The sequence below is a fragment of the Schistocerca cancellata genome, chromosome 1 (assembly GCF_023864275.1).
Source record: "Schistocerca cancellata isolate TAMUIC-IGC-003103 chromosome 1, iqSchCanc2.1, whole genome shotgun sequence".
NCBI classification, from domain to species: Eukaryota; Metazoa; Arthropoda; class Insecta; order Orthoptera; family Acrididae; genus Schistocerca; species Schistocerca cancellata.
In genome coordinates, this window is record NC_064626.1 from 696,561,774 (window position 1) to 696,582,076 (window position 20,303).

General features: G+C 39.4%; 1 protein-coding gene across 2 annotated transcripts in view; it reads right to left on the reverse strand.

Moving 5' to 3' along the window:
* Nucleotides 1–8,690: 8,690 nt before the first annotated feature.
* Nucleotides 8,691–20,303, reverse strand: part of LOC126184514 (glutathione S-transferase C-terminal domain-containing protein homolog) — a 49,043-nt gene continuing 37,430 nt past the window's right edge. Inside the window, exon 2 of one of the 2 annotated variants that reach the window (XM_049926911.1) lies at nucleotides 8,691–10,596. In XM_049926911.1, the coding sequence (XP_049782868.1) occupies nucleotides 8,882–10,594 (1,713 nt within the window). In that variant the 5' untranslated portion in view covers nucleotides 10,595–10,596 and the 3' untranslated portion in view covers nucleotides 8,691–8,881. The remainder of the gene's footprint in view (nucleotides 10,597–20,303) is intronic. The other variant, XM_049926919.1, reaches the window with a different exon arrangement.

Here is a 20,303-nt window from a genome sequence, read left to right on the forward strand (position 1 = left end):
ACAGCAAGAAGCAAGCATGAACACTGGAAATACGACGTACTAATCCTAGTCTCCCCCCTGCTCGCACAGCGCAAAGGGAGAAAGAAAGTCCTTTTCCGAAGAAACGAAAAGAGGACGAGTTTGAAAAAAAGTTGTTGGGCCTTTTGGAAACGAGTTTGCAACAATCACATACAAAGGAACCTAGAACTAATAATCCAGATTAAATGTTCTTACTTTCGCAAATGCCCCTTATTAAGAACTTAAGCCCAGCTGACAAGATGGATTTTCAATTGAAATATTTACAATTGGTTCAGTCCTACACACATGCACAGCCGTCCAGAATTACATCTGAAAGTGACGAACAATCATCTCAGTCCACAAGCAGCTCACCTACAATGATCTTCGAGGAATCCTGTCCTTTCATGCATTGTAAACAAATAATACAATAAGTAATAAAACTTCGCTTACCGCAGAGAGTAATGATAGTTTTTCTTCAGCCCTTATACAATCACATAGTCGAGTGTTTCTTCCAGCAATAGCCTTCGACGCATTAGACAGCAGAGTTTTGTTTGACTTAATAGACATCCTGTAGTACTCAAAACAACTTTTCAGGGTTTTCTTCAAGTTTGTTGTGTAGCAGATTGAGTGTTCCCCTCTATGATCTGTCAATTATTGGATAAGTCCAAAAACGTCTTTTTTGGTCTACGTCGTCTCCGTCGAATCAGTAACAATGCAGCACATACTACGGTTGCAGATTGTTTACTTAATACATTCATTTCTCAATGCTGTGATGTCACCCAGGCAGGTCTGGAACGCTCTTGACAAGGGAGCCTCCCCATCGCACCCTACTCAGGTTTAGTCATAAGTTGGCACAGTGGATAGGCCTTGAAAAACTTGTGTGGAACTATGAAAAAAATAAGCAAAATATACATACTGAGTAGTCCACGCGCAAGACAGGCAACATCAAGGATAATGTTAGCTCACGAGCGCCGTGGTCCCGTGGTTAGCGTGAGCAGCTGCGGAACGAGAGGTCCTTGGTTCCAGTCTTCCCTCGAGTGAAACGTGTACTTTCTTTATTTTCGCAAAGTTATGATCTGTCCGTTTGTTCATTGACGTCTCTGTTCACTGTAATAAGTTTAGTGTCTGTGTTTTGCGACCGCACCTCATAACCGTGCGATTAGTAGGCGAAAGGACGTGCCTCTCCAATGGGAACCGAAAACATTTGATCGCAAGGCCATAGGTCAACCGATTCCTGCACAGGAAAACACGTCTGATATATTCTATACGACACTGGTGACGGCATGTGCGTCACATGACAGGAATATGTTGTCGACCCACCTAACTTGTACACTTGGCGAATGGGTAAAAAGATTCTTCTACCTTGCCCGATTCAGGTTTTCTTATGGATGTGATAATCACTCCCAAAAAAGTGATGAAAACATAAAAGAGTTTGTCACATAAACTGAAAATAAAAAATTAAAATTTCCACTCGAGGGAAGATTTGAACCAATAACCTATCGTTCCGTAGCTGCTCACGCTAACCACGGGACCACGGCGCTCGTAAGCCGATTTTATCCTTAATGTTGCTTATCTTGCGCATGGACTACTCAGTTTATATATTTTGCTTATTTTTTTCATAGTTCCGCATAACTTCTTCCTGTTTTCTCGATTGATCTGTGTTCAGTTTTTCAAGGCCTATCCATTGTGCCAACTTATAACTAAATCTACGGGGGTGCGATGGGGAGGTTCCCTTGTGAGACATATATGGCCATATTCACGTCTTTGGTCGCTAGGACAGGTTGCGCTGAAAGAAGCTATATACACAGTCGATTGTGGCCACAACTGGGCGACTTTTGAAGCTGCTTCTTTAGACGCTGAGCGTCCAGCTTCAAAAAACGCAAGTGTGGCCGTAGCCTTAGTGTTTGCCACACCCTACCTTGGCCAGTAATGTCGCCAGATCTCTTCCCCAATTGAGAACGTTTGGAGCATTATGGGCGGAGCCCGACAACCAGCTAGGGACTTTGTCGATATAACGCGCCAATTGGACAGATTTTGGCACGATATCCCTCAGGAGACATCCATCAACTCTTTCAATCAATGTCAAGCCGAATAAATGCTTACATAAGGGCCAGAGGTGGGCCAACGCATTATTGACTTGTTCAATTTTTGAAGCTCTTTCTCTTGAATAAATCATAAAATTCTTCTGAAATTGTAACCATTTGTTTGTCTGCACATGTACATCATGTCTATTGATTTCCGTCCCATTCGGACACGTCCTTCGTGGTGCATCTCTTTTTTTTTTTTTTTTTTTTTTCAGTATATTCTTTGCGAAACAGAACTGTGAGGATGGCAGGGTCAAGGCACGACTGGAGGGGTTTTGTTTAGAATTACTGAAATATTAATAGCAATAAGAATAGTTTTGTCACTAAGTTTTTTTTTATGCCTAGCCAAAAATAAGGTGAAAGGTGAAATGCAATTTATTTCGGGAATAATATACTGTTATAATATTATTTGCGTCCAGCATGGAACATATTATTTGCTTAATTGGCACGACGCAGTAACAGTGTTATTTTAATCATAACGTTAGATATCGCACATCCCTACAGTATACCACAGAGAAGGGTGGTATTTGACGTAAAGAGTAAAATAACACCGTTACTGAGTCGTACGTATTAAGCACAGTACGTTCTATGATGTACCCAATTAAAATTTTAACAGAGTATGATTCTCCAATAATATTTTAAGTTTTCTCCATTTGCCTCGTTTCTGGTTAGCTCATGAAACGTTTCGCTTTGTATTGTAATGGTTTTCCCTGTTCCGTTTTTTAGCGAGCGAGGTAGCGCAGAGATTAGCACACTGGCCTCGCATTCGGGAGGGTGACGGTACAAACCCGCATCCGGCCATCCTAATTTAGTGTTCCGTGATTTTCCTGAATCGTTTCAGGCAAATGCTGGGATGGTTCGTTTGGAAAGGCACGACCCACTTCCCTCTGCATCCTTCCCTAATCCACTGGGACCAATGACCTCCAGTTTGGTCCCCTCCCCCAATCAACCAACCAATCAATAACATTGGTGCCATTTTCACTGTGATAGGCAGCCTCAGAGCTGCAGCTCGCTGTCGGTTACGTACCGATAAGTAATCGTGTTGGGGTCGAGTTCGATTCCTTCTGAAGCATTTTCAACCATTCCGCGCTCTAACAAGTTGTACCGAATTCCGCTGCATAAGATGTGTCTCGTTCACAATTCATAGAGTGATTGTTATGTACTCTTTCGAATAGCCGTGTTCTCACTTACTGTAAAAATGCGGCAGAGTGTAGCAAGGTAACTATAGTAACTTTACATTCAGGTGTGTGTGGGGGGGAGGGGGGGGCGGTGGGAGGCGCACCCGGTGGGTTTGTTGTCATCAATAAGTAATACTTTCCCCTCTTACGGGAACATTTTTTCATTAAGAGACGAAACGAACAATGTGATAATTTACAAATGATGCATCACAGCAATCAGTCGTCCTTTTTTTGCAGGGAGTTGAAAGAACTGTGACAGACACCTGAACAACAGGGAACTGACATGCATTGCTACTATGAAATAATTCATTGATAATGGGTAGGCACTAACGGATATCTAGATTTGCCAAATAAAACCTGCAAAAAAGGCCGACTGATTACTGTTCTATCATTTGTGTATCGTATCACAGTTGCTGAGTGCACCCACATTCCTAATGGAAGGTAACCTAATGTGCTAGTTGTTATTAACCAATATGCTTCAGAACAGCTGTAAAAAACGTGAAAAATATGTGGAGAGAGGGCATCCAGTAAATAAACCATCAATTCACAGATTACATCAAGTGCAGTTAATTCTTTTAAAGTGATGCATCATAGATTTCCAGCCTCTTTCAATTATCAAATAGCTCGAACTCATTATTATCTGCAAAACAAACGCAGTTTCTGCAGGCACGGATAAAGTATATACCACGTGCTAGAAAACTAACTGCAGCTCAGAATGGCTTGGTATTAATAACAAAAAACGCTCACTGAAGATGCTACAAGATGAAACTCCACTTATTACATCCTTCACCATTTAGAATAACTGCTGGATGCTGTGAACACAACTGTAGCAGTTATAAATGAAGACTTTATAATTTTTGGGTGCTTCACTTTTTTTGTCTGTGTGTATTATCACATATACAACACTAAAACATATAAATAGTCTTTGAATTTTAAAAATAACTAAACCATGTATAGAAAATGTACTTTCCGAGGTTTAGGATTTGCATAATCATTTACAATTTCACCCTAATTTCAATTTAATTTACAGGAGGGCCCAATTAAACGAGTGAGTCTGAAGCGCATAGAAGTCTGTCACTCAAGTAAAATGAACCTGTTGCCCATGTTTATATGTAGAATAAAATCAGTATTGCAGGAGCTTCGAATGCAACCATCCAATCCCTAGATAGGGGCACCTCTGTGCTTCATAGGTGTCTTCAAAAAAACAGAAAATGAAATTTCCCTTCTGTGGTCTGGTCTAAACCACATTGTCTTACTCCATTCGTATATAGCACGAGGAAAAAGCAAATGACATTCTCGTGGTCTGTAAGTGAGACGTGTGATGGAAGTAACAGAATTGTTACTGTCAGACGAGAGAACATGTTCTGTGTCCCCAACTGACATTCTGCTGCCATAGGATCAACAGATGCCTCACAGTGTACGTATTAAATGGTGCAGCAAATGGGAACTTACTCCAGAGTTGAATTATGTGGGACAGTGCAATTCCTGTGGGCAGAAAGTCACAACTGCACACAGATTCACATTGAAATTCTGGTGATACATGCACCAAATGTAATGTTGTGTCCACCCGTGGTGAAATGGTGCCAACCATTTGACCAAGGCCACACAAAGTCCAGGCAATCGAAGATCTGATTTGCAGCAATCACACATTTTCCAGGAATGAGAACATTCATACAGCTATTCTCAAATAGTTACATGACAAAGGAGAGGATTTCTATCGTCGAGGTACTGAAAGACTGGTAGAATGTTTCGACCGTTTTTTAAATAGACTTGGTGATCGGGTTGAAAAACAGTGTCATGTATCAATGTCACTTCGAGTACAGTATACAAGAGCTACCCGGCCTGCCAAAATAATATGTAACTTCCTTTTAGAATTCCTCCTACATTATTCGAAGTGTCAGGATATACTTTTCCAGAGACAAATGTGGCTTCAGCCTAGTGGGAATTGTCTCTCCCTGTCCATCTCATTGATAAAATAAATTCATACTATCTATGTTCATTTTGGTACAAAATACTCTATAGATGAACTATAAGAACACATGATTTTGGATAATGTGTCAAAAAGGGATCAAGAAAATATGAAGTCTTGTGACAAACGTCAAAACCAATGTATCAACGATTGAAAGATTGATACACTGTGAGACTCCAACACAGCTTTTCCAAATTGTTGCCATTGATGTGTGAAGACAACTGACTAGATATTTATCATCCACATTTTTACAATGCATTTCAAGCAAATAATTTACGAAAATATTACTTTATTTACATTTAGATTACAGTAGGTGACAACATGCTGCACTTTTTCAGGAAATTTTTTTCCTCCTAGGGCCAGTCACGTCATAGAAACGCCTGAAGGGTAAATGTGCAATTTTTCACCTATTTACACACCAATGATGCTGTTAAGATGATCAAGAACTTAATTTATCACCTGCCTGCCACATGGTCTGCCTATCCACTATGTCGATCATCATACATCTGTAGTGTGGGAACAAGCAGACAGGTGTGGGATGAACTTCTGGACCACACTGACAGCATCCATCAAAGCACTGCAACCACTATGGAAGTAGAGGATAATGAATGAATGGTAGAGGGCAAACATATATTTGTACCAGCTAGTAATGAGCTGTCACGTCCAGCACACAGGCGGACAGTGTTAACCATCCTGGAACATAAGGTGCACATCCCCCACGACAAAAGAAAGCCTGCCAGCTCAGCTACAACACACAAAGGAGGTATTATGAAAAAATGGGTAATGAGGTTCAGATTAGAAGGATATTCAAGAAAAGAAAAACTGGGAAGAGGAGGAAGGAGACAAGAGAGTCGCTTTCCTTCCTTACTTGGGGCCACTCTTAGCCAAAATTTCGAGGCTGCTCAGAAAATGCAACATCAAAACTGACTTTCATCCACTGCCTAAGATGAGTAACTTTCCTTGATGTGCCCGTCAATACAAGGGGCAAATGCAACACTGTTAATTCAAAACACTGCGAGGAACACATTATGTATGTATGACTAGGACACACGAAATCAGGAGTGGCAGAGCCTAGTGCAGATGAAGATCGCTCTTTCGATTTTGAGAACATCGAATTGAAATGCCAAGCAACCAGCTATTAGGACAGCATTATCAAATAATCCACTGAACTAAGGTTCTGTGAGAATTTTGTCAATAGGTACTTAGTTTGGCATTTAACTGAGAGCCCTGATCTAAGGCTTTTAGGACGTCATTTGAAAAAGTAAAAGTTGGGTTCAGATTATCACTATTTTCAAAATCCCTATCCCTGCTGGAGGGCATAGAGGTGGTTGTACTGTTTGAGGTACCTCATTACTGTATGTCTCATAATATGTTCTAAGATTCTACAATGCACAGAGGTTAACAAAGTCACCCATAGTTCTGTGTTACCCTTCTTGTAAAACAATGCTGACTTATGCTTTCTTCCAAATATCGACCACAACATTTTGTTTGGGGACCTATGGAAGATTATGGTTAAAAGAGGAGAGAACTAAATCACAAATTGTGTGACAAACTGGAGCAATAATTGCAGAGTCCTCCTTTTTATAGGAACATTTGAAAATGTTCAGCCTTTCTCTATTTGACATCTTCAACTTTTGTAGTCCTGTCCTCCTCATTGAAACATTGAACCAAGTGTTCAGTTCATAGTGCTGTGGAATGTGGGAAAAAAATCACAAATTGGCATTCATAAGAAGAACAACAACAACACCAAAAATGCAACAGGAGCGTAATATGTACAAAATTGTCCACGCAACCTGCCACTGATGATGCCCTGCAGAAAATAAAGGCGAAACGCGTATGGCACTAAAATTGTGTTTTATTCAGTTGCTGTCAGATGGTCCATAAGCAAAAATTATCAATATACCGTAATATTTCTCTATTTGCTTCACTACCATCAATTTCAGTTCCTGTGTCATCCATGAATGTCTGGATACTAGCATTAATCTCATGGATGGCCTTTACATATGAGCAGAAGGTCTTCACATTTTGTGAAAGGTTTCTTGATAAAATTCTACTACAGAAGTCATGCAAGGCCTGACGCGTTGTCCTGTTAGCCCAAGATGGTTCTTTTGTCAATACTCTACCTCTGGCCCTGTCAGTGATTTACACTTATTGAGCAGCAGTTGCTGCTTCTTTAGAGGGTTCTTTAAGGAGATTTTATACCTTGGAGCGTCCACACCATCATTAACTGTTCTACTGGGTACATATCTATCCAATGCTCGGTCACGCATTCTTCAGAACCCGAGGAACAGTCCCTCTACATGTTAACGCCTACAGTTAAAAGTTTTGTTTTTCCTTCAGATGTGACATTACAGCCTCCATCATTACTACTGAACATGTAAATCTTTGTAGTTGTTTTAGCTGCCATTTGCACTTCAGAAACCATTGTTGCTACTGCTTAGTTATGAACACATACTAGTTCAATACGGGCAGCCCAAATAAGAACAGTATGTACAGCCATCTGATATTTCCACATCAATGGGCTTCCAAGTAGTTTCCATGAAAGACATTTAATATTGTTTTCTAGATATCTTGTCACACCTATTACCTTTTTTGAGGCATCAGTCTTCTAAACAGTTTGATACGGCACACAATGAATTCCTCTCGTAAGCCAGCCTCTTCAACTTATTAAGCACTCACACCCTACATCCTCAATTATTTGTTGTTTGTATTCTGGTCTTTGCCTTCTCCTACAGTGTAGCCCTCTACATCTCCCTCTAGTACGTTGCCAAGAGAGTTATCCCCCTTATGTTTTAACATGTCATATCAGCTTGTCAGTGTTTTCTTTATCGATAGGCACATATGCTACAAGAAGGGACATACTAACAAAGACAGAGTGATACCAGACTGTCTGAATTCTAAGAAGATCCAGATAAGGCAGCAGCTAACCATCTGCTCTGCTCTGGTCTGAACCCCCGCCCTCTTGCAGCTGGTGAGGACAGAAGAAGTTCTAGAGTATTTAAGATACAAAAGACTTGAAGCAAGACAGTGCAGATCTCTCTCTCTCTCTCTCTGTGTGTGTGTGTGTGTGTGTGTGTGTGTGTGTGTGTGTGTGTGCGCGCGCTTTTTGTTGAAGTTTGATACCTGATACTTTTTTGACGGCTAGTGCCTGTAAAGACAAAATACATATAAGAATTGGTAAAAAATGCTGCATACTTCCAAAAAAAATGTTGAAAAATTATGAAGAGAGAATAGAGAATTACTTATACATTAGCAGTTAAGGCGTCAGGTCTCCTTGCAATATTTTCTTAAACAACTCTGCAATGATGTCTTCCTTGTTTCCGTTGATATAACAAGCATAAAGAAGTTCTTCACTATTTGTCTGCTTTACTACTTTAAGGTAGGCAGTTTCTTTACAGTGAGGGGCAAATTGTGAGAACTAGACAAAGCTCTTGAGAAAATGAATGCAGGAAACCAAAAAGGTTAAAAATATAAATAATTTCATTATTAACACACACACAATACTTACATAAAAACAATAATTGTTAATACAATAATTATCAAAATTACAGTTTTTATTGTTGGTCTAAAAACGAACATAAAAATCATAAAATTTATTTATATTTCCTGAAACAATACTTGTTCCATTTCTTAAAGGTAAACATGGTAGTATGTTAACTAAATGCATTACAAAGATATTTCCTTCCTGGAGGAATTCCAACTATAAGATTGTTTTTTGGAGTACATGTTTCTGGTATCAACTTTCCTATGTGTGCAGTATAGCCATGTTCTTTGGCATAAAGACAACGGTCAGTATCTATAACATACATGCACATATGTCCCTGAACTGTCTTAGCATTTTCAGATCCATGTGTCTGGTCTGCACAATGGCCTAATACTAAATAATCATGAACATTCAAGCTTGAATTGCGAAATTCTTTACTGCGAGGATAACTCAAGACATGATTATCTTGGACACCTCCATAACAACACGGACAACATACAAATGCAGCCTTCTGAGTAATACAGCACTGAATTACTAAATCTGTTGCTACACCACATGCATGCAGGGATACACCAATATCAAATGATGCATCAAAGTAATCTAGATTTGTTTGACAAAGATCAATATTTGACAATCCTAAGAGAGAGACTTTTTCCCAGGCACGATTCAAAGACTCCTCCTTATTTTCTAACAGGACTATGCGGCAACGTGGAAGCATATAAGCAAGTATTATACCCAAATGTCCAGTGCCTGAACAGAAATCAACTATAGTGAATCCAGGTTCTGCAATTTTTAAAACGGCTTTAGCTAAATTTTCCAACTGCTGTTTCTTCCTCAGCATTCTTGATGGTGGAATATTGCCACCTTCAGGCAGTGATCTGTATGGGAGGCATGACCAGTCAAATGGTACTTCATTTCCAAATGGCATCTGTGCTTTACGAGGGAATATTCCCAACTGTGAAACTATTCTCAGTGACTCTTCAACTTCCGTTTGATGTGTAAATATCCTGCTCTTTGGTTTGTAACGTTTAGGATCACTTTTGTAAAGGCTGTATTCTTCCACCTGAGGAAGAACGTAACTGATATACGAGTAATCAGACACTCTACTTGTAACGTCTTTAATAACAGAGAGCGCTTCCCTCACACCATTCTGCAGCAGCATATTCTCATACCATTTTATCATTAAGGGAATGTGCTGCTTAAGATAAACCACATTAAGTGCTTGAAATAAAATGTGGATGCATGGCAGCAACATGATGTCCGCAAGTGTCATGTTTGGTCCTTCGGAAAATGTGTGTTCTATCACATTTGCCAGGTTACACTTAAGTGCATCATTTTTTTGCTTCCCAATATTGTGAATACGAACAGGTTGGCTCATGTGAATCTCAAAACGTGCCAAATCAAGAGGAAGCATTACTTCTCCTGCCTGCAGTTTGGAACTAAGAATATGCTTAACAGTACAAACCATATCCACTTCACAGAAGCGTGTCCAAAGTGAAGACTCAGCTGAAGCTACAAGGCAGCCCTGACGAAAACCTAATAGCTGTTGTGCTCCAGAACTGGCAGGGCACATCTTAACAAGTTGGCGCAAAACACTGCATAGACCTGCCACACAAATTCTGCCAGAAACAGTTAGTATGAGTGGTAAGCGACACAGCTTAGAGGTAGGTGGAGGCTCACTGACTACACAATACTGTAATTTTGATATGTCAATGAGGAGTGGTTCATGATCATTAGTCTTCTTCACTATAAATGCCACTGACACTTCATTGTGCAACTGCAGGTAATCCACAGCAAAGAGGCATACAGCAGTTTCCAGTGGTGCTAGCACATTAGCTGAACTTCCGGGCTCCTCTGCTACTTCTACATACAGTCCATCCATTTCTGTGAAAATAAAATAAAAATTTACATAGTTCTGAAATTTATGAACATACCTGCTATTGGTATTAGTTTCCAGAAATAAAGAACAGGAAATTTCATACGTTAAAAAAGAATTTAATGTTATTTACATCTGGACAAATTTTACTATAAGCAAAAATGTTTTATTTTAAAAATGATAGTGAAGTAGAGCAGCACATATTTTACACTTAAACAGCCTAATCTGTAGCCTTTCTACAATCTTGGTATACTTCAACAAGTAAAGTTGTCCTCAACTCGAAATTATTCAAATTAACAAATCACTGCCAGAGGTGGAAGAAGTGAAAAGCAACAGAAAATGTACTAGTACCAACTGAGGATTAATCTCATAACATACTGTCAAGTTCTCTCTCCCTCTCCCTCAATATAAACTTAAACTTATGGCAACATAAGAAGAAACCTCTGAAAAAATAAAACCTCACTTGTCATTACTTATGTTTGTGTCAGTGCTAGAGTGCATCCAGTCCTGCATTTGTATCCTTGCCATTATGTTTTGCGTTGATGTGGTTGTCGGTCAGTATTACCTATTCTATGTGCAGCTTTGGATATATGACAGCAAAATGCCCACTTTCAGCATCTGTCCTGTATTGTTGTTTAAGCAGCACTTCTGAAAGTGGATGGCTATAGTGATCCTGCGTTTGAAACTGAATTTAGCAGATCAGAAAGTGAAGCAGAATGTGATGTTAATTCCACACAAACTGGCAGTGATGACCATTCATCAGCTGACAGTTTGTGATGTGCCCACCAGTGGTATAAAATAAATCACAGCTATAAATATTTAAAGGTCCTGCAGAAAGCGTCATCACTTCTATGCTGTTCATTTTTGGAACACAGCCTACAACCAGCTTAGAGACAGAGGTGATGACACTTTCTGCAGGACCTGACCGTCATTTTGCAGGACAATGCTCAAGCACGTACAGTGTAAGCTGTTACTGATTTGTTTGACTGATGGGGCTGATAAGTGCTATACCACCTACTGCACTCCCCTGACTTAAGCCCTCGTAAGTTCAACTCTATTTCTAAACTGAAGGAAACACTTCACGTCATTCGCTTCAGAACTGCTACAAATTCGTTGGGCAATAGACCGTGTTGCTCGAACTGTCAACACAACTGGCACTGCTAAGAGTATCCTACAACTTCCACATCACTGGCAATGGGTTATACACAATGCTGGTGACTACTCTGAAGGTCAGTAAAACTTTGAAACACGTATCTATTTTGTACAATCTGTAAATAATTAGTTGCCACTATTTAAGTTCCAACCCTCATATATAACAGTGTAGCTACAAGAAAAGCTAATACATATTTTCCCTTTAAATATGTGAAACACAAATGTGTCAGTAAAATTTTGAATAATGGAAAAAAGGCTAGTCTTCTCGATAGGAAATTCTTATATGTGGCTGGTCCTCAAAGTGTTAAGTTTTGAATAAGAATCAAACGCTCCATGATTTGAGATCATCGCACATTCTCACATGTAACTTAATTAATTTTACCTAAAACAAAACTTACTTTGAACGTACCGCTTCTCAAACCATCATTTGCAATATTTTCCTGCAACCTGTTAAGAGCCCAACATACAAGCGACAGATAGCAGTCATCCCTCGAATGCGGTATCACTTGCCTTGATATTCCACACATGAGCAATTTGCCAAGCATTTAAAAAAAATGGTTCAAATGGCTCTGAGCACTATGGGACTTAACATCTTAGGTCATCAGTCCCCTAGAACTTAGAACTACTTAAACCTAACTAACCTAAGGACATCACACACATCCATGCCCGAGGCAGGATTCGAACCTGCGACCGTAGCAGCAGCGCGGTTCCGGGCTGAAGCGCCTATAACCGCTCGGCCACCACGGCCGGCCCCAAGCATTTTCAATCAGCATTATGAACGTCACTGTATCATGAAGTTCTGCTATGGAAAATGAAGTGTTATGTTTAACAGCAGTTGCATCTGATTTCCCTATCCCCAATAATACTTCTCAAACATAAATATTAAATAAATAAACATTATAATGTATTAAACTTTTTTTGAAACACTTCTTGGGATTACAGAATAAATTACATTTTTCACTGATGCCAAATGGGTTGTGTACATCTTTCTAGTGTCCCAATACAATTCGTTTTACATTTATTAGTCCTCAATTCCTTTTTATTCAATAGCCTTACAATTTACTACAAGTATTTACACAATTTACTCCATGTGTATATAGAGATTATGTCAACAGCAGCATACTGATTATCATAAAGCTCGTTATGAACTGTATTAGGAGAGCTAGATTGTATGAAATGGGATTTGAGTATAACTGTGTAATAGACTTGCTCTGAACATTTAAACTGAAATGCCCTCTTAACATTACAGTAGGTACATATGTCATTCTGTTTACAAGTTAGAAACTTCAATAATGCATGTAATTATTTCATAAAATAAATTAGAACTGTAATAGGGAGCCCACTGTATCATAACTGTGAACTTCTCATCAATTCTATTTCTATAGTATAAGCTTTAGAATGCTAATTTTTGCAAACTCAGAGGGTGTATTTTGTGTTACTTCTTAACATAAATGGTATCATCAGCTTCCACTTCACTACTTCACTTCTCAGGGCAGTTCGTGGCCCACAGGTAACTTTTAAATTCCAACATAAATTCCTTACTCAATGTGGGCAAAGTGAAACAAAACAAATATTCACAACCACGCTTCATAAACAGAGAAATGAGTCACTGCAATATTGCCACACACCACTGCTAACCAGCCAGGTAGACATAGTGCATACACGAATTGCATGTGATCCATCAGCTTGCCTGGGATTTTCACGTGACCAGCTATCAGCAACTGATTGGTGTGATTTGCCCACTTACACACAATCTATGAAGCGACTGGTCACCCATGCAATGGACTGTTGCAAAAGGGTTGCTCGTGTGTGGGGCCCTTCACAAATGTAAATAGTTGTGACATCATGCTCATTAAAAAAAGTTTATTGTTGCAAAGTTTGCATAGTCATTGTCCTAAAGTCTTCAATGCATTTTGCTGTCAGCAAACACTTGTGTGTGCACTGTGTTTTGTTGTTGTAAATTGCACATTTTCTTTGCAACCAAAGTTTTATTTTCATGTTAATTCTATTGCTTATATTTTATAGCTGCAGTTGTGGGTAAAAGCAAAATTCTTTGTTAAAGTATTAGTTCTTACCGGTCAAAATTACAAAAATTTAACTGAAAACTAAAACAATGAAAAATTCCTGTGGTTTTCCCAGATGAAAAAATTTGCGTGGTTTCCCTGGTTCCCTCAGAGCATGTACACCCTGCTCTAAGTTTACATTTGGTATGATATAAACATTTCATCTGTATTCCAATGAACATTTCCAACCAGCAGCTGAGTCTGGTTCATACTCTATGAAACATCTCTGTCCCTAATTGTCATCAAAGCAGCATCGATGCATTCAATGCTCTACTAGTATTCGTAGATGTGGAAGTTCACAAACAGTCTCTCTGGCATATCCCCAAATGAAGAAATCTCTCAAATCAGATCACCTAGGATGATACGTAAACAAAGCTAATTCATGCATCTAACTTAACCAAATCTGTTTTTACATGTAAGTCCCCCAAAGTTAAAACAGTTTTATTTTTTTCTATAAATGCCTGGTGTGTAACAAAGTGATTTTCAAAACCATTTTAGAAAGTAAACCACTCTGGACTTGACAAAAATTGATATTTTACTGCCTGCTGCAGGTTCTTTTCATTTTCAAAGTGAGAACAAAACCATATTTCCTGTGAATCTTAATGGTAGCCCAGTTCATTCATTTCACACTTGATAGAACCACCAGAACACAAAAAGCCTCCATACAACTGGAAAAAGAAGATTATGCATATCAGCAAACTATAATTCGACACTGCAAATACTTGATGGAGTACAATTCTTTGAAACACCTTTCATGCAAAGAATTCTTCCAAAAACAATATACTACACAGCTGAATGGGGGTTATTCACCAGCCTCATGTGGAGTACTACTACTATGCGCTGGAAGCACTCAACAACATGGCTATTAGGAATGTTGTTAAAATATTCAGACATGAAAGAGGTTCAAACAGTCTCGCTTTTGTCCACCCAAGCATACAGAATGTAAAGCTGTTAACTGATGTTTAAAAGCAAATTTCAGGAATGTGAGGGTGAATGGTAACAAACAAAAAATTATGACCTAGCCATCCAGATAATTCATTAAGAACTCTGTCCTATAGTTTCTGTAGGGAGCTGGACATCTCATAACATTTAAAAATTTGAACCTCAGTCACCTCTGCTCCATCCAAGAGGGCAGCTAAACAAGTTATTCCGTCTTTCATGAATATAAAAGGTAATCAGTTAAAATTTGGACCGAAAAAATTTGTATTCTGTAATTATTATACACTGGAGCATCGTACTGCAGGTGCAGGAAGGCATTGATCATTACTATGCTGTATGTGCACTTAAGGGGCTGAACATGTTGACCATCTACATAATAGCTGATATGTCCACCTTTGGCACAGATAACAGTGGTGACATGTGATGGTATGGAAGAAATGAAGCCTTGGTAGGTCACAGGAAGGAGCTGGCACAAGATCTGCACACACAAGACACCTAATTCCAATAAATTCCAGGAGAGGGGGTGATGAGCTCTGGCGCCACATTCAATCAAATCCCAGATGTGTCTGATTGGGTTCAGGTCTGGCGAGTTGGAGCGGTGGGGGAGGGGGGGAAGGTGGGTGTCAGCACATCATTACCTTTAGGAAACAAGGTCATCATGAAAGGGTGTATGTGAACTGCCACTGTGTACAGTACTCCTTGCCATGATGGTGCCTTGCATGAGCTCCACTGGACCCACGGATGCCCACATGAACGTTTCCCCGAGTATAATGGAGCCGCCACCAGCTCGTCTGCCCTAGCACTTGGCCATTGCACCTATGTCCACTGCTGATGATCACATGCCCATTTCATCAGCTACTGAGGCTCAGCGCTAGAACTGATCAATGGACTGTGTGTTTAGACACACTTGTACTCTGCCCAGCATTAAAGTCTAATGTTAGTTCTGCAACAGTCCTGTCCTGTTTTACCAGTCTGCCCTGCATACGTAATCCGACATGTGTAATGAGGGGTGGTTACCCAACCCCAAGATGTCTGGATGTGGTTTCACCTTTGTTCACCAGTCTTGAAGACACTCACCGGAGCACACCTTGAACACCCGACAAGATGTGCAGTTTCCAAAATGCTCATGCCGAGCCTCTGGACCATCACAATCTGCCCTCTGTCAAACTCAGATAGATTGCACACCTTCCACATTTTACACATGGACAGTAAGCTCAATGATGCTACATGTACCATGAGTATTTCTGATTAGCAGTCATTCCTGGCAAGGTGATGCTACTATCACCTGTACAGGTTTATACTGATAGTAAATGGCTTCATAATGTTCTGGCTGATCACTGTGTAGCTGAGCAAGGAAAAAATTTATCCACACGAGTAGCTGCAAAGTCCTGCTGCAAAGCCCTTTGGTTAAGTATCTGCCTTCACTGACAACTTCATACAAATACAAAACCATAAAGTGTGCTATTATTAACCTTGTCCTAGAAATGTCTTCTTCAGTAAAAAAGAAATAAAGTTAATGTACATGGTGGCAGCCATGTCAAGTAATATTTTAGGGAATTGGTTTAAAAAATTTATTTCAAAGGCCCAGTCAAATCTTTACAAGTGTTCTCCCCAAGTAACTTACACCGTGCCTATGTGACACAAGCCGCTTGTCTTTCAAAACCGAGGCAGTTCTGTCCAGTTAAAGCTGCTGACAAGAGGTGCCTCGAGCCCTCTGCTGAAACTGCTAGTGAATTCACACCACTAGTTTAGGCCAATAGCGTGTGTGGGATACTGATCATGTGTGTGGATGCTGGAGTGTTCTGCGGAGCCGAACACAGTTGCTTCTCTCTTTTGTAATCCGGACCTCGAGCAGATGAGATGTCCTTTTGGAAGGCAGAGCCTCTGGCTCTGCTTTTCACGATCGGCCACCAATGTAAGTTAACATGAACTGCTTCCCCTTCCATTGCCCATTTCAATTAATTGTTCGACCTCCTAGACTGGCCTAAACCTGGTAACTTCCGACTCTAGGCATGCCCCTTGTACACTGTACATTGGAATACATTCTCTTTATTGTGCCTAATTTCCTGTTTTGTCATTTAACAGCAGCCCTGGATGCCCACTCTCTAATCCTGACTGCTCGACCTCCTGCACCCTATCGTCATGAGGCCTATGTAACAACCTTCACTCCTCCTTCTCCCTGCCCACGTACACATTAACATTAATTTTGTGATTAAATTTTATTTGACATGGGTGATTTTCTAGCCAAAGCTGAAACTTGTGGGGTAAGTGTATAAATCGGCTGCTTATCATGTCACGAGTGGGTCAGTGATGTTGAAACATAGCAAGGTGGAATACATCCACTTGCTGAAATCTCACTCCTTAAATATCTCTTTTTTCCTTCCCATCTACTATTCCATACATAATTATGTGCTTTGAATATGTGAAATCTCCAGATTCATACACAAGCTCTAGTTTTCAAAACTTTTTTATTTAGTACATAATTTACAATCTGCTGATACGTCACTGATGGCAAACACAGTGGATCAAAATAGCTTTAAAGAAGTGTAGAAGAAAATGTGCCAGGATCATGGCTCTCTTTTCCAGTATGGCTTAGGCACCTGCAAAACCTACAAAGCAGTTCTGATATTGAAGAAAGAAGTCACACCAATTTTTTTCCAATCCAAGACCAGTACCACCTGCTGCGGTGGATTAAGTTTAAGAAGAAATTGAAAGACTGGCCAAAGAAGGAATCTGAAATCCAGTGAAGTTCAATGGGCTACACCAATTGTAGCAGTATGCTAGCAAAGTGGATCAGTAAGAATCTGTGGAGATTTTAAAGTGACAACTGGAAATAGAGCAATGCACAGTCCAAGACCTAAAGAGCTCTTTCAAAAAATCAGAAATGGCAAATGTCTTACAAAAACAGAATTATAGTATGCGTATCTCCAATTGGAACTGGATGAATCCAAAAAGATAACAGTTGCCAATATTCCATTTGAACTGTCTGAATATCAAAGTTTACCATTTGACATAGTAAGTGCTCCTGCCTAATGTCCCAACAATTTGCGGAACAAATCACAAGTACCATGCATGGATGTGCCACTTATTGGCCAATACATAATTGTCACAGTCACAAATATGGATGATCATGGGAAGAATTTGAAGATGCTTTTCACATGATTGGGAAAAAATGGTCTCAGGTACAACAGAAATAAGTGTGAACTCTTGAAAAACAAAGTAGAACACCTAAGATCACATCACTGGTGCAAGTGGAATCCAACCATCTGAAGCTAGTGTGGAAGCAATAAACAAGGTGCCGCATCCAAAGAATATCCAGGAACTACAATATTTCACAGGAAAAGTAAATTACTATGACAAATTCATCTAGGGATTTGCTGAAATCATTGGACCACTACATCAACATCGGAAAGGGAGGGGGAGGGGGGGGGGGGGGGGGGGGGGGGAGAGAGATTGCACAGTTCAAACGGACCAAGCAAGAAGAGGCAGCATTCCTGAAGCACAGGAAGGAAATTATCATGGAAACTAAGTTGATGCACCCTGCCCCAAATCAAACTGTGGTATTATCCACTGATGTACCTTCGTGTGGAATCACAGTAGTATTGCTTCACAGGTGCTCGCATAGATCAGAAAAGCCCATTGCCTTTCCCTCCAAGACTTTAAATGAACATCAGGCCAGATACAATCAGACTGTAAAGGAAGCACTATCGATGATTTATGGGTCAAGAAATTTCACTATATTTGTGCGGAAAAAGATTTCAACTGGTCATAGATCACAAGTATCTGGTTTCAATATTCCATCCAAGCAAACAGCTGCCAGTAATGACAATTCAGAGACTACAAAGCTGGGCAATCACACTGATGGGATATAACTATGAAATTCAGATACAGGTCCACAGAAAAACAAGACTGTCTATTGGTTCGGATGAAAAATTTGCTTTGTCTGAAGAACCCTGCTTGCAAATTGATGAAGAAAGTAATAAACAGATCAATTCATTTTCAGTTGATCACTGAAAAATTCGAGAAACCATGACCAAAGATTTAACACTAAAACTGATAGAACACCTGACTACAGTTCCATTTCATCCATCTTCAAATGGTGAAGCAGAAACATTTGTCAGGACTTTCAAGGAAGTTATGAAAAAGGCCAACTGGGGAGGAGACAACATGCCCTACAGAAAATGCATTTACCGCACAACTCCAAAACCAATAACTGGAAAATCACTTTCTGAACTACTTCACAGCCATTAGCTTAAGATAATATCTTCCATCTAAAGAGGGCATAAAGACAAGATTAGTACAAAGTTCCAGGCTGGTGATCAAGTGTACGCGAAACACTTCTCAGAGAGATTGTTACTTCGATCACTGAGATCATTAGTAGTGTAATCAAACAGCTGGGAAATATGCTGTACATCATGGAACTGCCTTATGGAACTATCAAAAGGCATCAATACCAATGCAGCATCTGGAAGAATACTTAGCAACATGAAACTGAAGATGAATTCTATTCATCTGTTCCCAGAACCAGCAGTAGAATGGGATGAAAATGGATCCCAGGATATTTTAGGGATTGAATCAGAAAATACACAGATTTATGAGACATCAACTGAATTTATGAGATCAACAAGGATTTGTCACAATGGGATTCACTACAGCCCAACCACAAATTAACTGGAGAGGAAAAGATTAGAGGTCAAGTGTCAAGTAATGGTAATCCTTGAAATAGTTAGGATGCTAACACATGTTTATTAACACAACACACAAAGCAGTAATTCTGCACAAGCATACTGTAACTATGTGAGCACAGCAAATAAAAAACAACTGGACACAGAAAGACATGGCGTTTCTATATATGAAAAGAAAAGTTCAAATATAACAAGCATAGATAGTTCAGCTAGAGAAAGTTCAAATACAATACAAGCATAGACAGTTCAGGTAGAAACATTTTACTTAGAGAAATATTCTACATTTACACTTCACTAAAACCATCTGCATTTCAAAATTTGACCCTGCTAATAACTGTCTGCTTTTAGATTGATAAACCTTACTTGATAGTCTTTATTCCAATCTTTCTAAAGAACAGCAAATTTTTTCTGTAAACTGCATAATTCAAAAGTTACTCTTATTCAAAACTGTCAGCATCTAAAATGTTTGAATCGCAAACTGTAATTCTTTCAACAATTTCATCATTATTGTCTTTTAGTCCCATCTCTTCTGTTTCCAAAAATTTAAACCTTTCCTAGCATAATATGTTAGATTGTGAAATGCCTTTAGAAAATATGAGTTTCAGAAAATTCTTGGTACACTTTTGCTGATTGGAGTGTGCACCATAACTTCAGCCTTATGAATCACACTTATTTGTATAAATTTAAGGACATCCATCCAATAGTTAAGCGAAACAGTCTCTCTGCCTTATGTGTTAAAGGGTATTTTTATTTTTTCTGTCTGACTGGTTCAATCATAAACGTAGTTCATTTACCAAACTGAAACATTAAGTGATTATAATTCAAACTTAACATTGTACTGGAAAGCGAGAAGAAAAATAACAATAAGTCACAGAA